The following is a 19,353-nucleotide window of genomic DNA, read 5'->3' on the forward strand; positions in this document are numbered from 1 at the left end:
AGATACAGCCATACAGGCTTTAATGCACCAAAGAGTAATACTAGTTCAAGTTTGTTTTTTCATGAGAGTAACATTATCCAACTATAATTCTGCTTTTCCTGTAAATGCGAAGCTCTACCTTAGCATGAGAAACAGTTGAATTCACAACCACTGCTGCAGCCAATATATTGTCTGAGAACAATGCATAGTGGAACATACTTGGATCATATGGCTGAAATTACAGATGGCCGAAATACAAATTACCGGCGCGCCCGTTTTTGTTCGGGCCAGTTGGGCTTCTTTATTCGGGGCTGCTTTCTCCTTTATAAATTTATTAAACAGAAATACTGGTCACCTTGTCTTCCCGATTTCAGTCGTGACCAATCCAATTTCACGCCCTAATTCTTTGCCGCTGCTCCAAGTCCTCACAAGTTTGAGAAACCAAGAACAACACGTACCTGGGGAAGACACGAAGTTTGTGGTTTAAGTTAATTTGGATTCCGAGAAGTCAGAGGTGCAGGATTAAAAGGAGTGTTAGAATTTGTACAAGATTGGGATAAATGGCTTTTCTCCAATCTGAATTATCGGCCAACGGAGTGGGTGCTGCTATTGAATTTGAGTGGTCGACGGAGAAATTAAAAGGAGTATTAGAATTTGTATAGGATTTGGATAAGTGTGTTTTATCCAATTCGAATTCGAATAACAAAATTGAGTTATAAAAGCCCTCACCTGTTCGCACATTCACCACCAGTCCTTATAACTCCTATCGGCACCTCACGAACAGCACTAGTTCTTCTTTGGCGTACAATACTAACAGGTTAGTTTGATTCAGTGGTTTAAATTCGAGTTTTTCTATTGAGTATTCTACCTTGTTTTTCCTTGAATTTTTTAGATGTATGTATGAACAGTTCTGATGGTAATCTTTTTGACCGTGTTTCTTTAGGTATCACTGCAACTCGGCGAATTCCTGAATTGATTAGGCTTTCTCTTTACTACGAAGCAAAGTTTCCTTGGGAAGGCCACACACACTTTATACACACATCTTAATTTAAAAAAACTTCATAATTTATAGTCTCTGCCTTACTGTTGTTATTCTAAGCATCTTTTTTGTTTATTTTTGTTACCAAAGATTGATAAAAGTTGGGTAAAAGAGCGCGACAGGTTGTCTGATAAGTATTTGAAAGGTGTTGCGTCTTTTATTCAGATGACAAAAAATTATCTCTTGAATAATAATAAGGAATTATGCACTTTCCCCTGTAAGAAGTGTGTTAACCGAAACCCACCTACTACATTAGCTGAAATCGAACATCACTTGTTCACTACTAGCATGGCAGGTAGTTATAAGATATGGGTACTTCATGGGGAAGAAGATAATCCTACTCAAAACCAATCAGCGTCTAGCCATGACAATGTCTTTAATGATGGTACAACCCATTCTGGAAATAATAATACAGATGTACTTGATATGTTACATGATGCTGATAATGCTGGGCATTTTGATAGTCAAGCAGATACACGTATTCACGGAGAAACTAATGACGATTCGGGTGAAGCTGACAGTACAAATAATTTGGGTGAAGCTAGTACAAAGTTTGAGGAGCTATTAGGTAAAGCTAAGCAAGAACTGTACCTTGGTTGTACAGATTGCTCTTCATTAAATTTCCTTGTAGAGTTAATGCACCTCAAAGTGCTCAACCGTTGGAGCAACAAAAGCTTTGAGATGCATCTTGAGTTGCTTAAGAAATCTTTTCCAAAAGATAATACAATTCCAAATTCATACTATGAAGCTAAAAAGATATTGCGTGATCTTGGATTGGGTTATGAATCGATTGATGCATGTAAAAATGATTGTGCTTTGTACTGGAAGGAACATAAGGATAGGGATGATTGTCCAGTATGCCACGAGCCTAGGTACAAATTCAATGACGGCAAGGGTAAGAAGATCCCACATAAGGTACTGCGCTATTTTCCTTTAAAACCAAGATTGCAGATATTATATGCTTCAAGGCATACAGCTGTTGATATGAGATGACACAAGGAACATGTTGCTCCCGAAGGGGTTTTAAGGCATCCTTCTGATGCTGAAGCATGGAAGGATTTTGACTCGCGATATCCACAGTTTGCAGAAGATCCTCGCAATAAAAGGTTAGGTCTTGATACGGATGGGTTTAATCCTTATGGAAATATGAATAATGCGTACAACACGTGGCCAGTTATAGTGATGCCCTACAACCTACCCCCTTGGAAGTGTATGAAACAACCTTTTTTCATGATGGCATTACTTATTCCTGGCAAAAAATCACCTGGCAACGATATCGATGTGTATCTACGACCCTTAATAGATGAGTTAAAGGAGTTGTGGAAAGACGGAGTGGAAACATATGATGCCTCAACAGAAAAAACTTTTCGTATGCACGCAGCTGTATTGTGGACCATAAATGACTTCCCAGCATATGCTAATTTATCAGGATGGAGTAAAAAAGGTTATTTAGCTTGTCCAGTATGTAATGATGATCCACCATCCCGTGCATTGAGGAGTAAGATCGGTTATCTGCGTCAACATAGGTTTTTGCCTCCCAAGCATCCATGGCGAAGCAACAAACTTCATGATGGAAACAATGAGATTCACGGTCCACCGAAAGAGTTAACATGCATTCAACTTTTACAACAAATGGACAAACTGGGAGTTAAAAGTTGTTTCGGAAAGCATCCAGATAAGGGAAGCAAGAAAAGAAGTCGTACCAAGAAATAGCTGAGTTGGACAAAAAAGAGTATTTTCGTCGAGCTTTCATACTGGGCACGTCTAAAAATTAGGCACAAAATAGATGTTATGCCTGTTGAGAAAAATATATGCGATAACATCGTCGGAACATTGTTAAATCGGGAACTAAAGAACAAAGATACATTTAAAGCTCATTTGGATTTGGAAGAAATGAATATTATACCAGAATTGCACCTTAAGCGTGAAGGAGACAAATTTATAAAACCTACGGCTTCCTATACTTTAACACTAGAGCAAAGAAGAGAGTTTTGTAGGTTTCTGAAATCAGTGAAGTTTCCGGATGGATATGCAGCTAACATAGCGAGGAGTGCTAACGTCGATGATGGAAAGATATCCGGTTTGAAAAGCCACGATTGTCATGTTTTGTTACAAAAAGTTCTTCCCGCTGGAATTCGTCCATTTCTGCCTACAGATGTATGCACTGCCTTAATTGAGTTGAGTACTTTCTTTCATGATCTATGTGCGAAGACATTGAATGTGAGTCACTTGGAAGAAATGGAAAAATGTATCGTTTTAATTCTTTGTAAGTTGGAAAGAATATTTCCACCAGCCTTTTTTGATGTCATGGTTCATTTGGCTGTTCACTTACCCCGAGAAGCTAAACTTGTTGGCCCAGTTGGTTATAGTTGGATGTATCCCATCGAAAGGTATGCTTAACTTTTACCACGTATACTTTGAATGAGTTTATATTGTTTATATATGCTTGTGTCTTTCTCCAAATGCAAGTACTGTTTGTTGTTTATAGAATAAAAAAAATATGTTTGAAGAGTTGTTTTTTTATTTAGGTACCTCGGGACACTTAAGCATTACATGAACAATAAAGCACGACCAGAAGGTTCAATAGCGGAAGCTTACATTATTAATGAAGCTTTGACATTTTGCTCGTTGTATTTACGTGGGATTGAAACTAAATTAATCGCCCAGACTGAAATGATGATACATCAGATGATGGTCAACGACCCAAGGGAAAATTGTATGTGTTTGCTCAGAAGGTTCGTCCTTTTGGTGCAAAAGTTATAAAACCACTGATCCTAGAAGAACGAGAACAAATACATTGGTTTATACTCGATAATTGTGACGAGGTGCGACCATATATGGAGTAAGTGCCTCATCCTATCATCTGATAATTGTTGTTGTTTTTGTAGTACACTAAATATTTTCCTTGGCATCAAAAAGTTGTCTTATTTGTCTTTGACAATACAGTGAACATTTGAATGAGCTGAAAGAGAAATCAAATCACAACTTGTCATAAAGGCATCAAAAACTATTTCCTGAATGGTTTCGAAAGCGGGTAAGCAATTAATTTTTACTATTAAAAATCCTATATCATTATTGTAATACAAGTAGTCTCAGTTTTTCGTCATTGTTCTAACAATCCTATATCATTATTGTTTGCAAACACTCTCATTGTTGTTATTGGTTTTTTCTGAAAATGTACAGATTGAAAAATTGCACTATGAAAAGTTTCCTGAGGCTACTGATGAATTGCGTTCGTTAGCACAGGGAGTTGAATCTCTCACAAAATCATATCCTGCTTGTATCTATTATGGAGTTCGATTCCATACCAAACAACGTGAACTTCGTCGAACGACCCAAAATAGAGGATTGGTAGTAGATGGGGTACACAACAGTAAGCCAACTGAATTCTTTGGTAGCTTGCAGGATGTTATTGAGATAGACTTTTTATATGACTACCTAGTTGTGTTATTTAAATGTGATTGGTTTGACGTAACTCCTGGAAGGACGAGAATTCGAAAGGATTATGATTTGACATGTATAAATACTAGTACATTGTGGTACAAGAGTGAACCTTTCATTCTTGCATCACAAGCGCAACAAGTTTTCTACCTTGATGACTACAAGCTTGGAGCAAATTGGAAAGTGGCTCAAAAAATGCATCATAGGCATATATGGGATGTTCCTGAAATGGATATCAAGGAAGTACAACCAGAAACAGAAGAAACTATTGATGAGGAAGAGGCATTTCACCATAACAAAGAGGGTCTGTTGCTTTTATCCACTGTTCAAGAAGATGATAATGGGGAAACTGTACTTCATAGAGATGATGATGTTGAAATCGAAATGTTAGATGCAAATCTTGTTCTAGCTGAGGATGACGATGATGAGGAGGAGGAGGAAGAAGAGGATGAAACAATGTTTAACTACAAAAATGATGTGGTAGAGCCTGAAGATATTGTGCCAGAAGATGATGACTCGAATCTAGAATACTAATTCGTTACTGTTATTTTACTTGAAACTTAATATTCATTGCTAGTTACTTGAAACTCAATAAATATTTATTTTAATGCTAATTTTTGCTCGAACCGATGAAGTAATTTTTGGCCTACGGCTTGATTAAATTATTTTTATAATCTTATTTTTCAGTTGGTTTATAAGTTTATTGGAATTTAGTATATATAATTTGTGGCTTTGTGTGAATACCGAGCATTTAATAACACAATGAATTCACTTCCTGAATAGACCGAGAGGAAACAAGTAATAGAGGAAACAAGTAATAGATAAGAACACCGACATTGCAACTGCCTGAATTGACCGAGAGGAAACAAGTGATAGATAAGAACACCGACATTGCAACTGTTTTGCTGAGAGAGATAAAAGAGAGATCTTTGGATTCATATGCGCAAAAAGTGAATGATTTGTCAACTAAAAGAGGTAGTGATCGGAATGAACTACTTAGTGTCCTACGAGGTAAAGGAACGAAGAAAAGGAAAGAGGGAATTTGGTTCCCAGAAAACGCCAATCTCGTAGGAATACACCACTGCCAAGTACTATAAGTTGGTATGAGCGGGGGCTTTCTGTACAAAATCAAGGAGATCGTGTGTACATATGCGTAGCACAACACATCTGGACTTCTGGACCACTGAAAACATTAAAACCACCAGCTACCAATTTCATTTGAAGGATTTATATTTTATTAGTGAAGTAAAAAATGTAACTTGGTGCGGGTAATATAGGTATAGATCAGTTTAAGTAAAACTAGCTGAAAAAAATACTCAAATTTGTGTGCACTGTCTTTATTATTCACAGGAGGTGACTTCTACTCAGTTGCTAAGAAATGCTCCCCAGTCTGAAGTGGAAAGGAACGAAGATCGACAAGCTCATATTATATGTCACCCATATATTTTTTAATGTCTAATATTTTGTGGTTGTAAATCTATATTTCACTGACAACTATTTTTTATCTCCGACGTATAAGTAATCCTAACTACAAGTTATTTAGTCACCAATTTTTTTTTGTTGTATCTAAAATTTGGTCACTATAGATATCATTTTTTGGAACTATTTTTGTTTGCGGCAAAAAAATCACAATAGCATTGACGTTTAATTTTTCGCCTAATGTTTATATCGTGGCGAAGTATTTTAGATGCCAAAACACTATGGCGACAAAGTTTCGTCACGTCGCAGTTAAAAGTTACTAACGACCGGTGGCTATTGTCACCCTATACATATTTAACGAGAAAAAAAAATAGTGGCTACAAATTATGTTTTCTGCGACGGGTATCTATTATCGTCAGTATAAATAAAATTCGTGACTGGAAAAATTCTCGCTGAACAAATCATTGGCGACAGAGGGAATTGCGACAAGTTTTTGTTGTTATCCATAATTTCGGTGACAAATCTAAAGACGAAATAGTTTTTGCCGCAAAAAGAATTTTTATACTAACAATTTTTCAATTCGTCACATGTGAATATGTTTGATGACAAAAAACTCTTTGATGTAAAAACATTTGTCACTAAATGCCCATTTTCTTGTAGTGACATGAAAATGGTTGAACCTCATCTTAACAAGTAGTGTTACCAATCTTAACCTCGTCATCTTGATTATGCAAATAACTATCCTCATTTTCAAGGGTATTATTGGAAACACTATATTGGAAATTAAGATTATTTCGAGCAATTCTTTTGTTCGTCTCAGCTATCTTCTTGAGGGATTCCTCTATAGAAAGTTTATTCATTGGTGCAGTTTGTTTATTTATTTCCGACACAAACCTATTTGTATGCCCAGTTAACTGCTTCAGAGACTCTTCTAGAGATATGGAAGGATCATAGATAGAACCAGGGTACAACTGTGTGATTAAATCATTCAATGGGGAACTAGTACTACAATATTTTCTTGCTCGTGTGACCCGTGCGCATGCGGATAGTAATTGGGCTCACCATGTTATGATCCATAACCTTGAAAAGGTTGATGTTCCCAACCACTCTTCACATTATGGTCATAAAAAGAATAATGTATATTTTGATCAGTCGGATAATCATTGTATTGGCTATTGTTATACCAGTCTGACATACTTTTGTGTACGTGCAAATGCAAGGTCGACTAAAATTGGGTAAGCTCGGGTTACCTTTAGCAAAATATACCTACAGTCAAGGACTGGTCAAAGGTACAAGGCTAAGGCTTGTGGTGTTTCAGATGATAACGCCCAGAGGGTTCACCGTACTAAACCACGTGTTTTCCTAATTATCGGTAATCTGACGATGCAATTGGTGTGTGCACGTGTTGTATCACAAAAGAAAACCCACTGACAGGGGATTCGTGGATGGATAGAGTCTTACCTTTCGTACCAGACGGGCGATGAACCTTTGAAGTCGACTCAGGCCACCGACTCCTATATCAGTGTACGAACCCGAGGGGCCAAGACAGTATCGTAACTGTCGTCCTTCCCTGCAGCAGTTTATATTTAATCTCAACCCTTCCTTAGGGTTTTAAAAATAATAAATAATGTCCAAGTCCAAAATAAAGTGTCCAAAAATAAAAAGAAAATTTACAAAAAATACAACAAACCCTAATACAATTTTCTAAAAATAAAAATAAAATCTTTATCACTCCTTTTGGACTCCTCTTTTCTTTCCATCTTTAGCGATGCTTTCCTTTTATAGCGCTTTTTCTTTCCTTGTAGCTTCGCTCTAAATCTGAAAAGAATCAAAAAATACCAAAGGCGTAAAAGAGAACAAAAAATCTAAAAACAAAATTAAAAAATAAAAATAAAAATAAATCTAAAACCTAAATACAAGTCCGTGTCGGCGGCGCCAAAAATTGATGTAGTTTTGAAAGTGATTGTAGAAAGTGGTAGTAAAGTTCGTTCAACTCGGGCTTGTAAAGGTTTGATTTAAGACTTAAGAGTAAAAATACTAAAAATATATTCACAAGGTTATCACAAATATCGAGAGGTACTGAGACTCAAGATTCCACCAATTCTCATATTCATTTGGTTCAACTATCAATTCCAGACAATTATAGCTCATAACATAATAAATATTGACTCTTTATTATTTGCCAAGGTAGATTTTATAAAAGATTGACTGTAAATCACAAGCATGACATATCAAAAATACTAAGACCAAGCATACGTCATCAAACAAAATCACAATCAATTAAGAAAAGTCATGAATCAATTTAAAATAGTGCAAAAGCCATAAAGAAATTAAATAGATTTACCACACGCGTAGAGAATGTCTTCCTCCGTCATCCTAGTGTTGGGTTTTAGCTCTCCATGGTGAAAACACGCTCAAAATAATAATTCATAGCTCAAAAAGGTGTTTTATCGAAGAAAAGGTATAAAGCAGTGTGTTTATAACAGTTATAATTGTTACATAACCCACTATTACAGAGAACCCTAACAGAACTGTTGCGAACTCAAAATAATTGTTGGAAAAATTGTTACAAAGTTATTGAGTTTGAAAGTATAGGTCACAGTTTCTGCGACTGTCCTCTGGATCAGCGTCTGAGTTGAGCGATCTGATGTTCTTCAACTCGTCTTCTTCTTCACCAGCAGAGAAGATACTCTGCAACTTCTCCTGCAGCTCCGACGTCTCCTTTGCTTCATCCAATACTCTCGACACCGCTTGTATGACTCCCAACAATCCTTTTTATACACCACAGCTCGACAAATCACTCGGGTTAATCCTCTTTTTTTCTTTCACCAAAAGTCACGTATCTCTGCAAGAAAAATCCTTCGGGATATTTTCTTTCCTTTTCCTCCTGTTCTTTCCGCGTCAAAGCTTCCAAAATATCTCACAATATCGAATCTAATCAAACAGAATATCATGTCCAACTCTCCACGCAACGCAACTGCCAAATATAACTCCAAAAAAGATCCCGTGAATACCCATCTCCCTGTTTTGTCGAAAGCTTCCTTTTCAATCGAGTTTGAGACCATTATCCATCTTGTATCAATATCACAGGCCCAAACCAAGCCTTTCCCGTGAAAATATCCGGTTAAATCTCTCCAGTTCTTCCCAAATATAAGTCTGAGAAACATCTTTCTCTGTGTTGCCGAGAACCGATTATCCAGACCAACTCGATCCAATCCAACGACTATATCTTCCCTGTTTAATCTTAACAGGCTCATCTAAAAAAAAATCCAGCGATTGGATCTCCCTCTCATACGCCAAAAAATCAAATCCCAACTCTGTTAGTCGTTACTCAAAATTTCCCGCCAAATCTCGTTTGAATGGTTGAAGAAGGAGTACCCAGAATCCAAAGTTCAGGCGCCTTTATCCACTGGGTGCCCTGGGGTGTAAATAGCAAGTGGATTCCCCTTAGTAATTGAGGTGCCCTTTATCCAAATGAGGGGTGCCTTTAGTAATTTTCTCCCATGAGCTCAAATACCAATTTTCGAGCCAAATTCTCCTCAAAACCTTATTTCTCCAAAAACACCTACAAAGACATAAAAAATCCAAAATAAATATAAAATCGAGCACTAACAATACATACTATTGAGATCATATTAGACACAAAAATGTGTCTATCAAATTGATTCCCTTAGCTAACGTTCTTTATAGCCTAAGAGTTGCTTCAACTCAATTTAAGACTTTAAACCAATCTGCCTCCCACATATAAGCCTATTTGTGATTTCTATTCTGATCAAAGATCAAGTTAAGGTAGGAAATCGATTGCAATAGACAAAGTCTAGCAGACCTCAAAATCTGGTCTTATGACTCCCGAAGAGCATCCTAGATTATTATTCACCTCACAATTCGAAACTTGTGGAATCACAAAGTCTGAGATGAAGATACTTTATGATTTATATTTATCTTGTTTGAGTGAGAAACTCAACAATCAAAACAAGATCAGGATGTCGAACTATCAAGATAAAGATAGTCGGACTTGGCTTCACGAATCCCTAGGTGAAGTCGTTTTAGTCGCTAAAACCTAGAAGGGTTTGAAGGAGAGGACGACTCTAGTTTATAACTAGGACATACAAAAATAGTGTCGGGGATTCAAAGATCCCAGTTGTTAGAGGTTCTCCTTTTATAGACTCTCAAGATCAAGGTTGATTTAGGTTTAAGCTAAGATAGCTTTGCAACCTAGCAATCAATAATCCCCATTAGATGAAAAACTTGACTTGAGATTGACATAGCATAATATACACTCTAGTTAGGATGGACCGTAACCAAACCGTGTATAATAACATGTTCATGTAAGTTAGCCGAAATTATCCAGTTGAACTATATACTTAACCATTTTCATATAACACTTTAATTTTTTTTCATGAATCACACATATGATCAAAAATGTGTAGATAGTGTTTTTAGAGAGTTGTTCAAATATCGATTATCTCACAGAAATAATTTTGATTCATATGAAAATATTCGACATGGTGAGTATGTGTACCTGTTACATATATTGTACATGTTCGTGAATGTATTTGTCATGGTACGTGTATCGTGTATGGATACCCTTAAGACAACAAACAAATTCAGGAACTCACAGATCTTTTATGGTTTGCATATCGGGTATGCGTACGGTTTTCGGTATTAAAACCAATAGATCTTTTTCGGTTTGCATACTTGGTATGCGTACCGTTCCTGGTTCACGATTCACAGACTTTTTGTGGTATGGATACCGGGTATGTGTACCATAAAGTCGCTTCCAAACTATAGCTACGTCGGTACGTGTACTGGGTGTACTGCGGCTCCGGACTTATAACAGATCTCCCAGTATGTGAAATGGTATGCATACTGTCCTGTATCCATATTAACAACAATTCTATATCTCTCTAATAATCATTTCGAAACATTCCTGAATAACATCAATGACACATATCACTGTTCCAGACTATTTTCAAATAATTAAATCATGAATCATAATTTAAGTTATGAATAATAAATGTTCCTAACCAAATTCATCAAGTATGAAAAAATGTTCTTAGTCGTCATATTTCGAGAACAATATTCAAGATAAAGTTGACTCGAAATTTTTATTATGCATGTACTGTCTAATTTGGTCATGCGACAATGTCTCATAGATAGAAAGGTGAAAACTTGAGAAATAGGTGGTTCGGTCTTCACTTACCTTTTGATGTTGAAGTTCTACAAATCTCATGTTGATCTTCTTCTTCAAACAGTAGAACGCAGTGGTATCCTATTCTCAACTACACACTTTTATCCTAATACGAGACCTGACTAAATGTAGACTAGAAATCAAGATATAGTTTTTACAACTAAATTTGACAACAAGATTGAGATAGCAACACTTGTGAGTTCGACCAAGCAATGTTCTAACAATCTCCCCCTTTGTCAATTTTAGTGACAAAACTATTAATACATATGGATTGAAAAATAAAGCTTCAAAGCTCCAGAATCCATCATGCTTGATTTCCTTGGTTCTTCCACTCCTTGAATTCTTCGTTACTTCAAGTTGCAATGATTCTGAACGTGTTCAACTCAGCATCGCTGTTGTTGAAGATCCGTAGCGATAACAACTTTAAAAACAGGTATTCTCAATCGTCGTTATACAGAAACATATAGTATATTATCTTCTCCAAAGTTCAATTGTATCACAACTTCGAAGTAATACTAAGGTGATATGTTTCTCCCCCTTAATCTATAGTTACATCTTTTTCATAATAGGTGAAACCTATAAATATTGATTCACTCCCCCTTACATAATGATCTGTAAACCATATGTATGTAGTGCGAAACTACTAATTAATTTTCTCCCTTTTTGTCAATAAAAAATTGGCAAAGGTATGAAAATTATGGGATCTTAATGAATTCAATCAAAATACACTCCAAGACTTAAAAGGATTCATATCAACTTTAATTTAGATGATATCACAGAGTAAAAAATCTTAGCTCTCATCTAGGAGATTTAAGATACAAGCATCCCCAGTAAATTCCACATCCACTCTCCCCACAAAGATATAACAATTAAGCACAAGTTCATTTAAGAACTCTCCCCCATTTGATTTCCCAAGAGAATAACATGAGTGACCTTACTTTAATGAAAAAGAAAGATTTTGTCGGACATTAACAAATCACATGAACTTGCATCCTGAACATTGACATAAATTAATCTCAAAGTCAGTTACGAACAAAGAGATAATTTTAATCGGTACGACTCAACATAAGAAAATATTACGGAGTATAAAGTGAAGTAATTTCACAAAAGTGTGATCACCAGTAGATCAATACTGCCAAAAATTCTCACAAAGTTTGTTATGTTTTCAGTTCATAAAACATAATAGATTTAACTTTTGAGCATATATGAGATATCAGTTCAATTCACAAAAAGTAAAGGACACATATATCTCATAAGACTTTGCAATACATTAAACCAATAATGATTAAACACTGCAAGTTCATCTTCCAAAAACTCTAGAATTTAAATAAATAAATCTAAAAACATGCAAGATGAAAATCGTTGGAAATAGCTTGTGTAATCACAATATTTTCTATACCAAACCCTAGATATCATTCTCGAACACAAGAATAAATTATCACAAGAAGTTTCCTAGTACATAGACAAAAGAAGCATACGAAGGGGTTACTCATTATCTTCATCAACGGAATCACCCATTAAAGATTGATTCTTGTCTATTTCGTCCTTGATGTCAGGAAATTTTGTAGCAAGCACAAATAATTGTTTTTACATACCTTTTACCTTGGAGTTGATCTTACAAACAAATTTGTGAATTTGTTGAAGAAGACTCAAGATTGTTGGATCACAAGAACCTTCAAGAGGTAAAATAGACACACTTTTTATCTTGTACTCGTTCGTTCTCATACGTTTGAATGTACTTCCACGAACCAAAATAGGAGTGCCAATAGAATTTTCTCAAAGAACATATTCACGAACCAAATTTTATGGTGACTTAGAATTTGTTGTTATGACCCAAAATTTTCCTAGTAACCTAAAACCTACCATTATGATCAAAACTCAACCATATTGCATAAGGTTGCTTAGATACCCAAAATATTATTTTTTTTTTGGCAAAAAAGTTTGTGACCCAAATATTGCCTTGTAAATCTACATTGTGACCTAAAAATTCTGTCATTATAACAAAATATATGCATTATGATATGGAATTTGCTATTGTAACTAAAATCTACTCCATGATGCAAATTTGTTAAGTGATCCAAATTTTGTCTTGTACGCCAAAGTTTGTCACGCTACTTGAGGTTCCCCATATGAGTTGAACCTACATTGCAACTCAAAAACGTTCCTTCTCAAAAACCTAGAAAAAAAATCTTCTAATATCTTCCTCATTTGCTCAGATTTGGTCCCGCTCTAAGTAACGATTGATGAGTTTTAATTTTTATAATTGATCTTGATTTAGAAGTTATTTTGTTGTTTAAATTAAAAAAAAAATCGTTATTAAGGAGATTTTTGTCTGCACTTTTATACTGTTTCATCTGACATACTTGCTATCTTAAATACAAGTACATCGTGTATTTGACGCGGACAAGATCAGGTTCTTCTTCAGCAGGAAATAGATATATAGTTTTCGGGTTACTCTTTACACATGAAGAGTTTTGGAAAATCACTCATCTCTCATATGAGCATCTCTTTTCCAAGAAGAAAATCAATCAAAATGGTCGAATTATAATTTCGAGTACCATTCTTCCTCCAATTCCATTGTACATTCAATTTCATTGTACAAGATGATATTGTAGATCGCTCTTTTGTTTCGTAATTTTACAGCGTTTTGCATCTGTTTTGTATTTGTTTTATTTTTTTTGATGTGTCTGTTTTTCTTGAAAACCATCATGTAAATGTTTCTTAATTGAAATGAAATATTAATGCTTTAATTACAATTTTTTAATTTTTTTTTTATAAATTTCCCTTGACCCAATATATACCTCATGATCCACAATTTATTATTATAGATTTGAAATATGGCACACAATCTAAAATTTGTACTTTACAATCCAAAATTTTCATCATGGTCAACAGTCAGCTACTGTGAACCAAAAGTTTTCATGTGACCCAAAATTGTTTTAGTCACGTGAAATGTGTTTCGTGACCAGAATTTGTTTTAGTCACGTGAAAATTGTTTATACTCTTCCTCGTTGGAAAATAATTTCGGGAACACATGAATATTTCGGGATACATACTTGCAATTAAGGGAAGTGGGTAGCTGAAACACATGAAAAAAAATTCTATTGAGTCAGGAAGAATATTTCATAATGCAAAATCCCCACAACTTCATTATTGTTGATCTAAGCAATGAACCCAAATACCTGTTGTCTATAAAAAAAAAAAACTTATAAGATATATATCAGTAATGCTTTTCTCTCTCACCTCCATGTAAACATTGGAGTGAGGTCTCCCATATCATCGTTTATTTGGCAGAAAATTGTACAATGTAATTCACATACCAGTATAAGCATGAATACCGCGACATTCCTATCCACCATCTGTTGAAGAGTAGCCCTCAACTGAGCAGCACTACTTATAGCCCGAGGGAACCTATACCTTCTGAAAGAGTAAATATTTGAAATACAACTCATAAGATAAATAAGGCCAGTGATCTAACAAAAATTTAAACAACTAACATTATCAATAAACAAAGCACAAATTGTCGATACCTAGAAAACACACTAACTTATGCCGACAACAAGTTCTTTGCCCGCTTACATGTTCTTGTATAATGCTTAACGGGGTCATGCTGCGGCAGTAATGCCTTCCTCCATGTGAACATGGGATTGGAACGATGCCTTCCATACCATCATTTTTTTGGCAGAATATTGTATGCAAAGAATATTGTACAATGTAATTTACATACCAATATATGCATAAATAACCGCAACACTCTTAGTCCACCTAAGCCTTTATATTTTTGTATCATACCTATGGCTATATACATATGTAGTAGAAAAAACTCTTATATAAAATTTGCATTGGATTAACATTTTTTATATTTTTTCTTCTTTTTTTTGTAAATTACATGTTCATTAATCTAAACAATAACTGATGCCAGGACAACATAATTAGTAAAGCCATCTAATATAGAGTTAGAAGAATGACTACTCCTAATATTAAATTTATCTACTCCTGGTTCTAGCCCCAAATTTTTTTAAAATTTATTATTAGCTCTTTATTTTCTCTATATTTTTTGTTTTTGCATAGTTTAGCCAACCTAAGTCGTAATATATTAGTAAAAAAACTTTAGCTCTTTATCTGTATCATATCTTTAGATCCATACATATGTAGTAAAAAAACTCTTATATGAAAATTTGCATCGGATTGATTTTTTCTTTTTTGTGAATTAGATATTCATTAAAACCAAACGACGACTGACGCTGCGATCATCATTAATAGAGTCATCTAATGTGGAGTTGGAAGAATGACCACTCCTAATATTAGATTTACCGAGAGTTTCTAAACAACACAAAGCGGGGGTATTTCATTCCAATTAAGATTACAAACATAAAGCTTCGTATATTTTGCTAAATTGTCTAATACAACATTATCGGATTTGCGAACAAAGGAAAAACCCCTGGATATTTAGACGACATCTTTTTTCCTATTTTTTGAATATAAAAAAAAATCAACTGACAAAGAACTTAGTAGTTGGTTTTATCTTTGGCCTTGTGGGCGCTTTAAAAAAAATAATGACACATTTTAAAAAGAAAATTGTTTTAGCCCGCTTAACATTGAATTCGGTTTCACCGCTACATGTAGCTCCACTGATAGTTTCCGGGAGGAGTCCTTGAAAAACTTATCCAAATAAACATTATACAAATATAACTTTCTGAAATCAATATTTGATTCGTAATAGTATCTCTAAAATAATAGATGTACTTGTTTGATCTCGAGTAGGCTTGAAAAATTCATTTTCTTACAAGGAAGTATTTTTTTCTGTCTTCTCTTCCCTTCTCTTTTCTTTCCCTTTCTCTACCTTCACAACTTCATCCGCCTTCCTACTCTGAGTTCGAATATAGCTCGGATTTCTTCCCCAACTTCCTGATTATTTTTGTTTTTCTTTGGACATCTATACTTCGGTCTCTGAAGTTGCAGTTTTGGATCTAGGTTCATTAGGGTTTCTACTTTGGATTTCTTTCCTTTTTTTCTTCGTCTTTATTTGCCTATTTTTTTTACATCATTATCAGTCAAAACTGTTAGGGAATTCTGGATTGAACCCACAAGTTTTGCTATGTCAAGCTTGTTGTCAACGTTAGAAGATCAAAATATATATTGATTTCCAGTCTATTAAGTCAAGTCTCGGACTAGGTTAGAATTGTAGTTGAGTATCATAGATCACCATTGAAGACTGAAGATCGAGGAAGATATTTGGAGAACTTGTGTATCAGGTATGTGAAGACTGAACCATTCTATTTTTACTCACTATACCATCATTCTATCTATTGAGACTATGTCGTATGACTTATAGTAGAATTATAAAGAGTTGTTTCGAGTCAAGTTTGTCATGTGAAAAATCTCGAAATATGATTTAGCAAATAAGGTGTTCAACATTCCTTAACAATATTAGTTCTATGAATTAATTTGTGGATCAATTGAAAATTTCCCATGCAAATGACCATAGCACTTGGGAATGATTCAAACATCATAAGACAGAAATATGAACTTACTGATATTTCTACTCAGGGTAGGTTGGCGAACCAGTTCGCAAACCATAGATATTTGAGATACAAAAATACAAGAAGGTTGGCGAACCAGTTCGCAAACCGCAAGTTCAGTTGGGAACAGTTCGCAAACCCGGCAGGCGAACCGTAGTGAACTGAATTTTATAATTGAATAAATATATAGGCTATCAGTTGACGAACCCAGTTCACGAACTGTGGTCAAATGAGTTCGGTAGTCTAGTAGGGTTGGTGAACCAGGTTCACGAACCGTTGCACCCTGATTCGTGAACAAGCCCTGCGGTTCACGAACCGTTGTACCAACTGTCCCAGTTTATATTTTAGTATATGCTTAAAGACTTATTTTTCATAATATGTTTAGCATTATTAGAACTCTCTTAAACACTTCTAAGACTTCATTGGTTACCTAAAAACTTATGTGTGTGTATCATGATTAAATTCTTAGGTGTTTAAATGAATATCAAATAGCTTTCAGTTATTCGGCTAACTTTGCAAACCGAACATCCATTATACACGGTTCTGTAACCTAACCTATGTGTGTACTCTTCTATTGTATTTAGAAGACCTAAAGTGTTTGCGTGATTCTCAAGTTATCTTAGTTTGAATTCTAAGCTAACCTTGGTCTTTGAAATCTATAAATATAACATCTCTGCCAACTGGGAAATTCAATCTCTGACACTTTTTGTCCTAGTTGATTCCAAAGTCGTCCTCTATTGACCTTGGTTTCCTCTGTGAAACATTATTAGGTCAACGACTAAAATACTTCACTTTGGGGATTCATGAAGCCAGGTCTGAGTATCTTTACCTTAATAGTTCGTGAATCCTGATCTTGCTTTTCTATTATCGAGGTTTTCGTAATCTCTTTCAGGCAAGATAGATAGTAATCGCAAAGTTCTCTTTGTCTCAGACTTTGCGATTCCTCAAGATAGATATCTAAAGACTGATCTTAGTTGATCTTCCGAAGATTGTTCGTGAGAGGTGGTTAAGAATGTAGGATGCTCTTCGGGAGTCGTAAATTCCGGATTTGTGAGGTTTTCTAGATTTTTCTATTACAAACAGATTTCCACACCTTTATCTGTTATAGGAAGATTTCTATCAAAAGTCTTCACTTCGGCTGAAGCAACTCTTAAGCTGTAAAGGACGTCAGTTAGTGGAATCAAGTGCGTAGAACTGTGCGAAGTTGAAGAGACGTAAGGAGCGCGACTGTAAATGAATTTCTTGGAGGATGTATTCGGTCTCAACTATATTCCAGTCTGAAGTCTGATAGTAGGTTAGTGTCTGTAGCGGCTTAATACAACGTGGTGTTCAATCTAGACGAGGTCCCGTGGTTTTTATACTATTGCGGTTTCCTCGTTAACAAAAGTTCTGGTGTCTTGTATTTTTCCTTTTTCGCATTATGTTGCTTATCTTTATAATTGGATTTTCACAGGTTTGTACATATTCAATCTAAGTAGATATGTCCGCTTAATGGTAATCGATTACAAGACCAGTTTATTGTAGAATTCGTATCTTGAAAGATAGATAACAAGTTTAATCACTTGGAATAATTCCTATTGAATTACTTGGATACGACTAGATTGATCTTGGATATTGATTTTTGAGATCGTCCAAATACTCTGCTTAACAATCAGGTTCAGGGATCTAGTGTCTGTATACATACTGACTGAGTAGAGGTTGATATATAAACTCTATATACATATTGTCAAGGATCATTAAGTTGGTCTACTTGCTATAGTATTAAGTTTTGTCTATATAGGTTTCCAAACGAAAAAGTTGGGAGTATTTGGTATTCCTTGCGTTTTAAAAAACCTTGCGTAAACATATCCTATCTCTTTTGAGCGGTTTCAGTGGTGGTTGATCGTTGTGAGGTTTGAAGATGGTGGTGCATATGATGGTGGGGGTGTCTTTGTGTTGCTGCTTCATTCAAGATCAAGATTAGATCAATTTCAAATATTCAACAATAATGGTTGACAATGGTCTGTTATGCTTAAGCCTTTTATGATAACATTTCAGGGTTTCCTATTCTTTTACAGAGAAGAGTTGATCATGGGATTGAATATAGTTGTTTTTTTTTGTTTTGTTGAAGTGATGATGATTCTGTTCTTGTTTTTTCAATTCTAATTATTTATTCATCTGTCTTCAATCAACAATATTTCGAAATCGCTAATTTCTTTATCCAAACATACTTGTTTTTATGGAGAAAAAGTGGCCACGATTTCATAATAATTGTGGTTGTGAAGATGTACTTGCTATTATGGATTCTGCGCTGGTCGAGGGCTGTTAAAAGAGGTGGCGGATCTAGATTTTAGGTGACGAGAAACATTTCCACTCTTACCTCTATTTTCGGGCTAGGATTTTCATTGTGTTTTGGGCTTTCATATGGGTATTTTCTTGTTGGGCCCTCAAATAGTTTGTCAGTATTTCTATTAAAAATAAAATTTGTAGGGAGATTCTATGTAAGTTAGGTGGACTTGGCTTGTATAAGGGTTGGACACAAATTATCATACATAACATTTCTCTATATAATATTATCTTTACCGATCAAACAAAAAAAGAATCATTTTCTTACAATAATAATCTTCTTAAATCTTTATAAGTTAATAAAAATAAGGTTTCGAATCAAGAAAATAAAAAGAGATGGACCGAAGTTAATAAAATAAAAATAAGGTTTCGAATCAAAAAAATAAAAAAGAGTCGTATAAAGAAGTTATATTGTATACCCGTTACACCTCAGTAAG

General features: G+C 35.0%; 1 protein-coding gene across 1 annotated transcript; it reads left to right on the plus strand.

Moving 5' to 3' along the window:
- The first annotated feature begins 539 nt into the window (after positions 1-539).
- LOC113349871 lies at positions 540-2,731 on the plus strand. The gene is made up of 3 exons (XM_026593909.1): positions 540-635; positions 1,109-1,933; positions 2,018-2,731. Exons 1-3 carry the CDS (start codon positions 540-542, stop codon positions 2,729-2,731), a joined length of 1,635 nt encoding a protein of 544 aa, XP_026449694.1.
- The last annotated feature ends 16,622 nt before the right edge of the window (positions 2,732-19,353 follow it).

This window comes from Papaver somniferum, chromosome 1, assembly GCF_003573695.1.
Source record: "Papaver somniferum cultivar HN1 chromosome 1, ASM357369v1, whole genome shotgun sequence".
Classification (NCBI taxonomy): Eukaryota; Viridiplantae; Streptophyta; class Magnoliopsida; order Ranunculales; family Papaveraceae; genus Papaver; species Papaver somniferum.

Coding starts and splice junctions, on each gene's coding strand:
- LOC113349871 (XM_026593909.1), top strand. CDS start 540: ATGGCTTTTCTCCAATCTGAATTATCGGCCAACGGAGTGGGTGCTGCT. Junction 636..1,108: donor TAAAAGGAGTATTAGAATTT/GTATAGGATTTG, acceptor TTGTTACCAAAG/ATTGATAAAAGTTGGGTAAA. Junction 1,934..2,017: donor GTAAGAAGATCCCACATAAG/GTACTGCGCTAT, acceptor AGATGACACAAG/GAACATGTTGCTCCCGAAGG.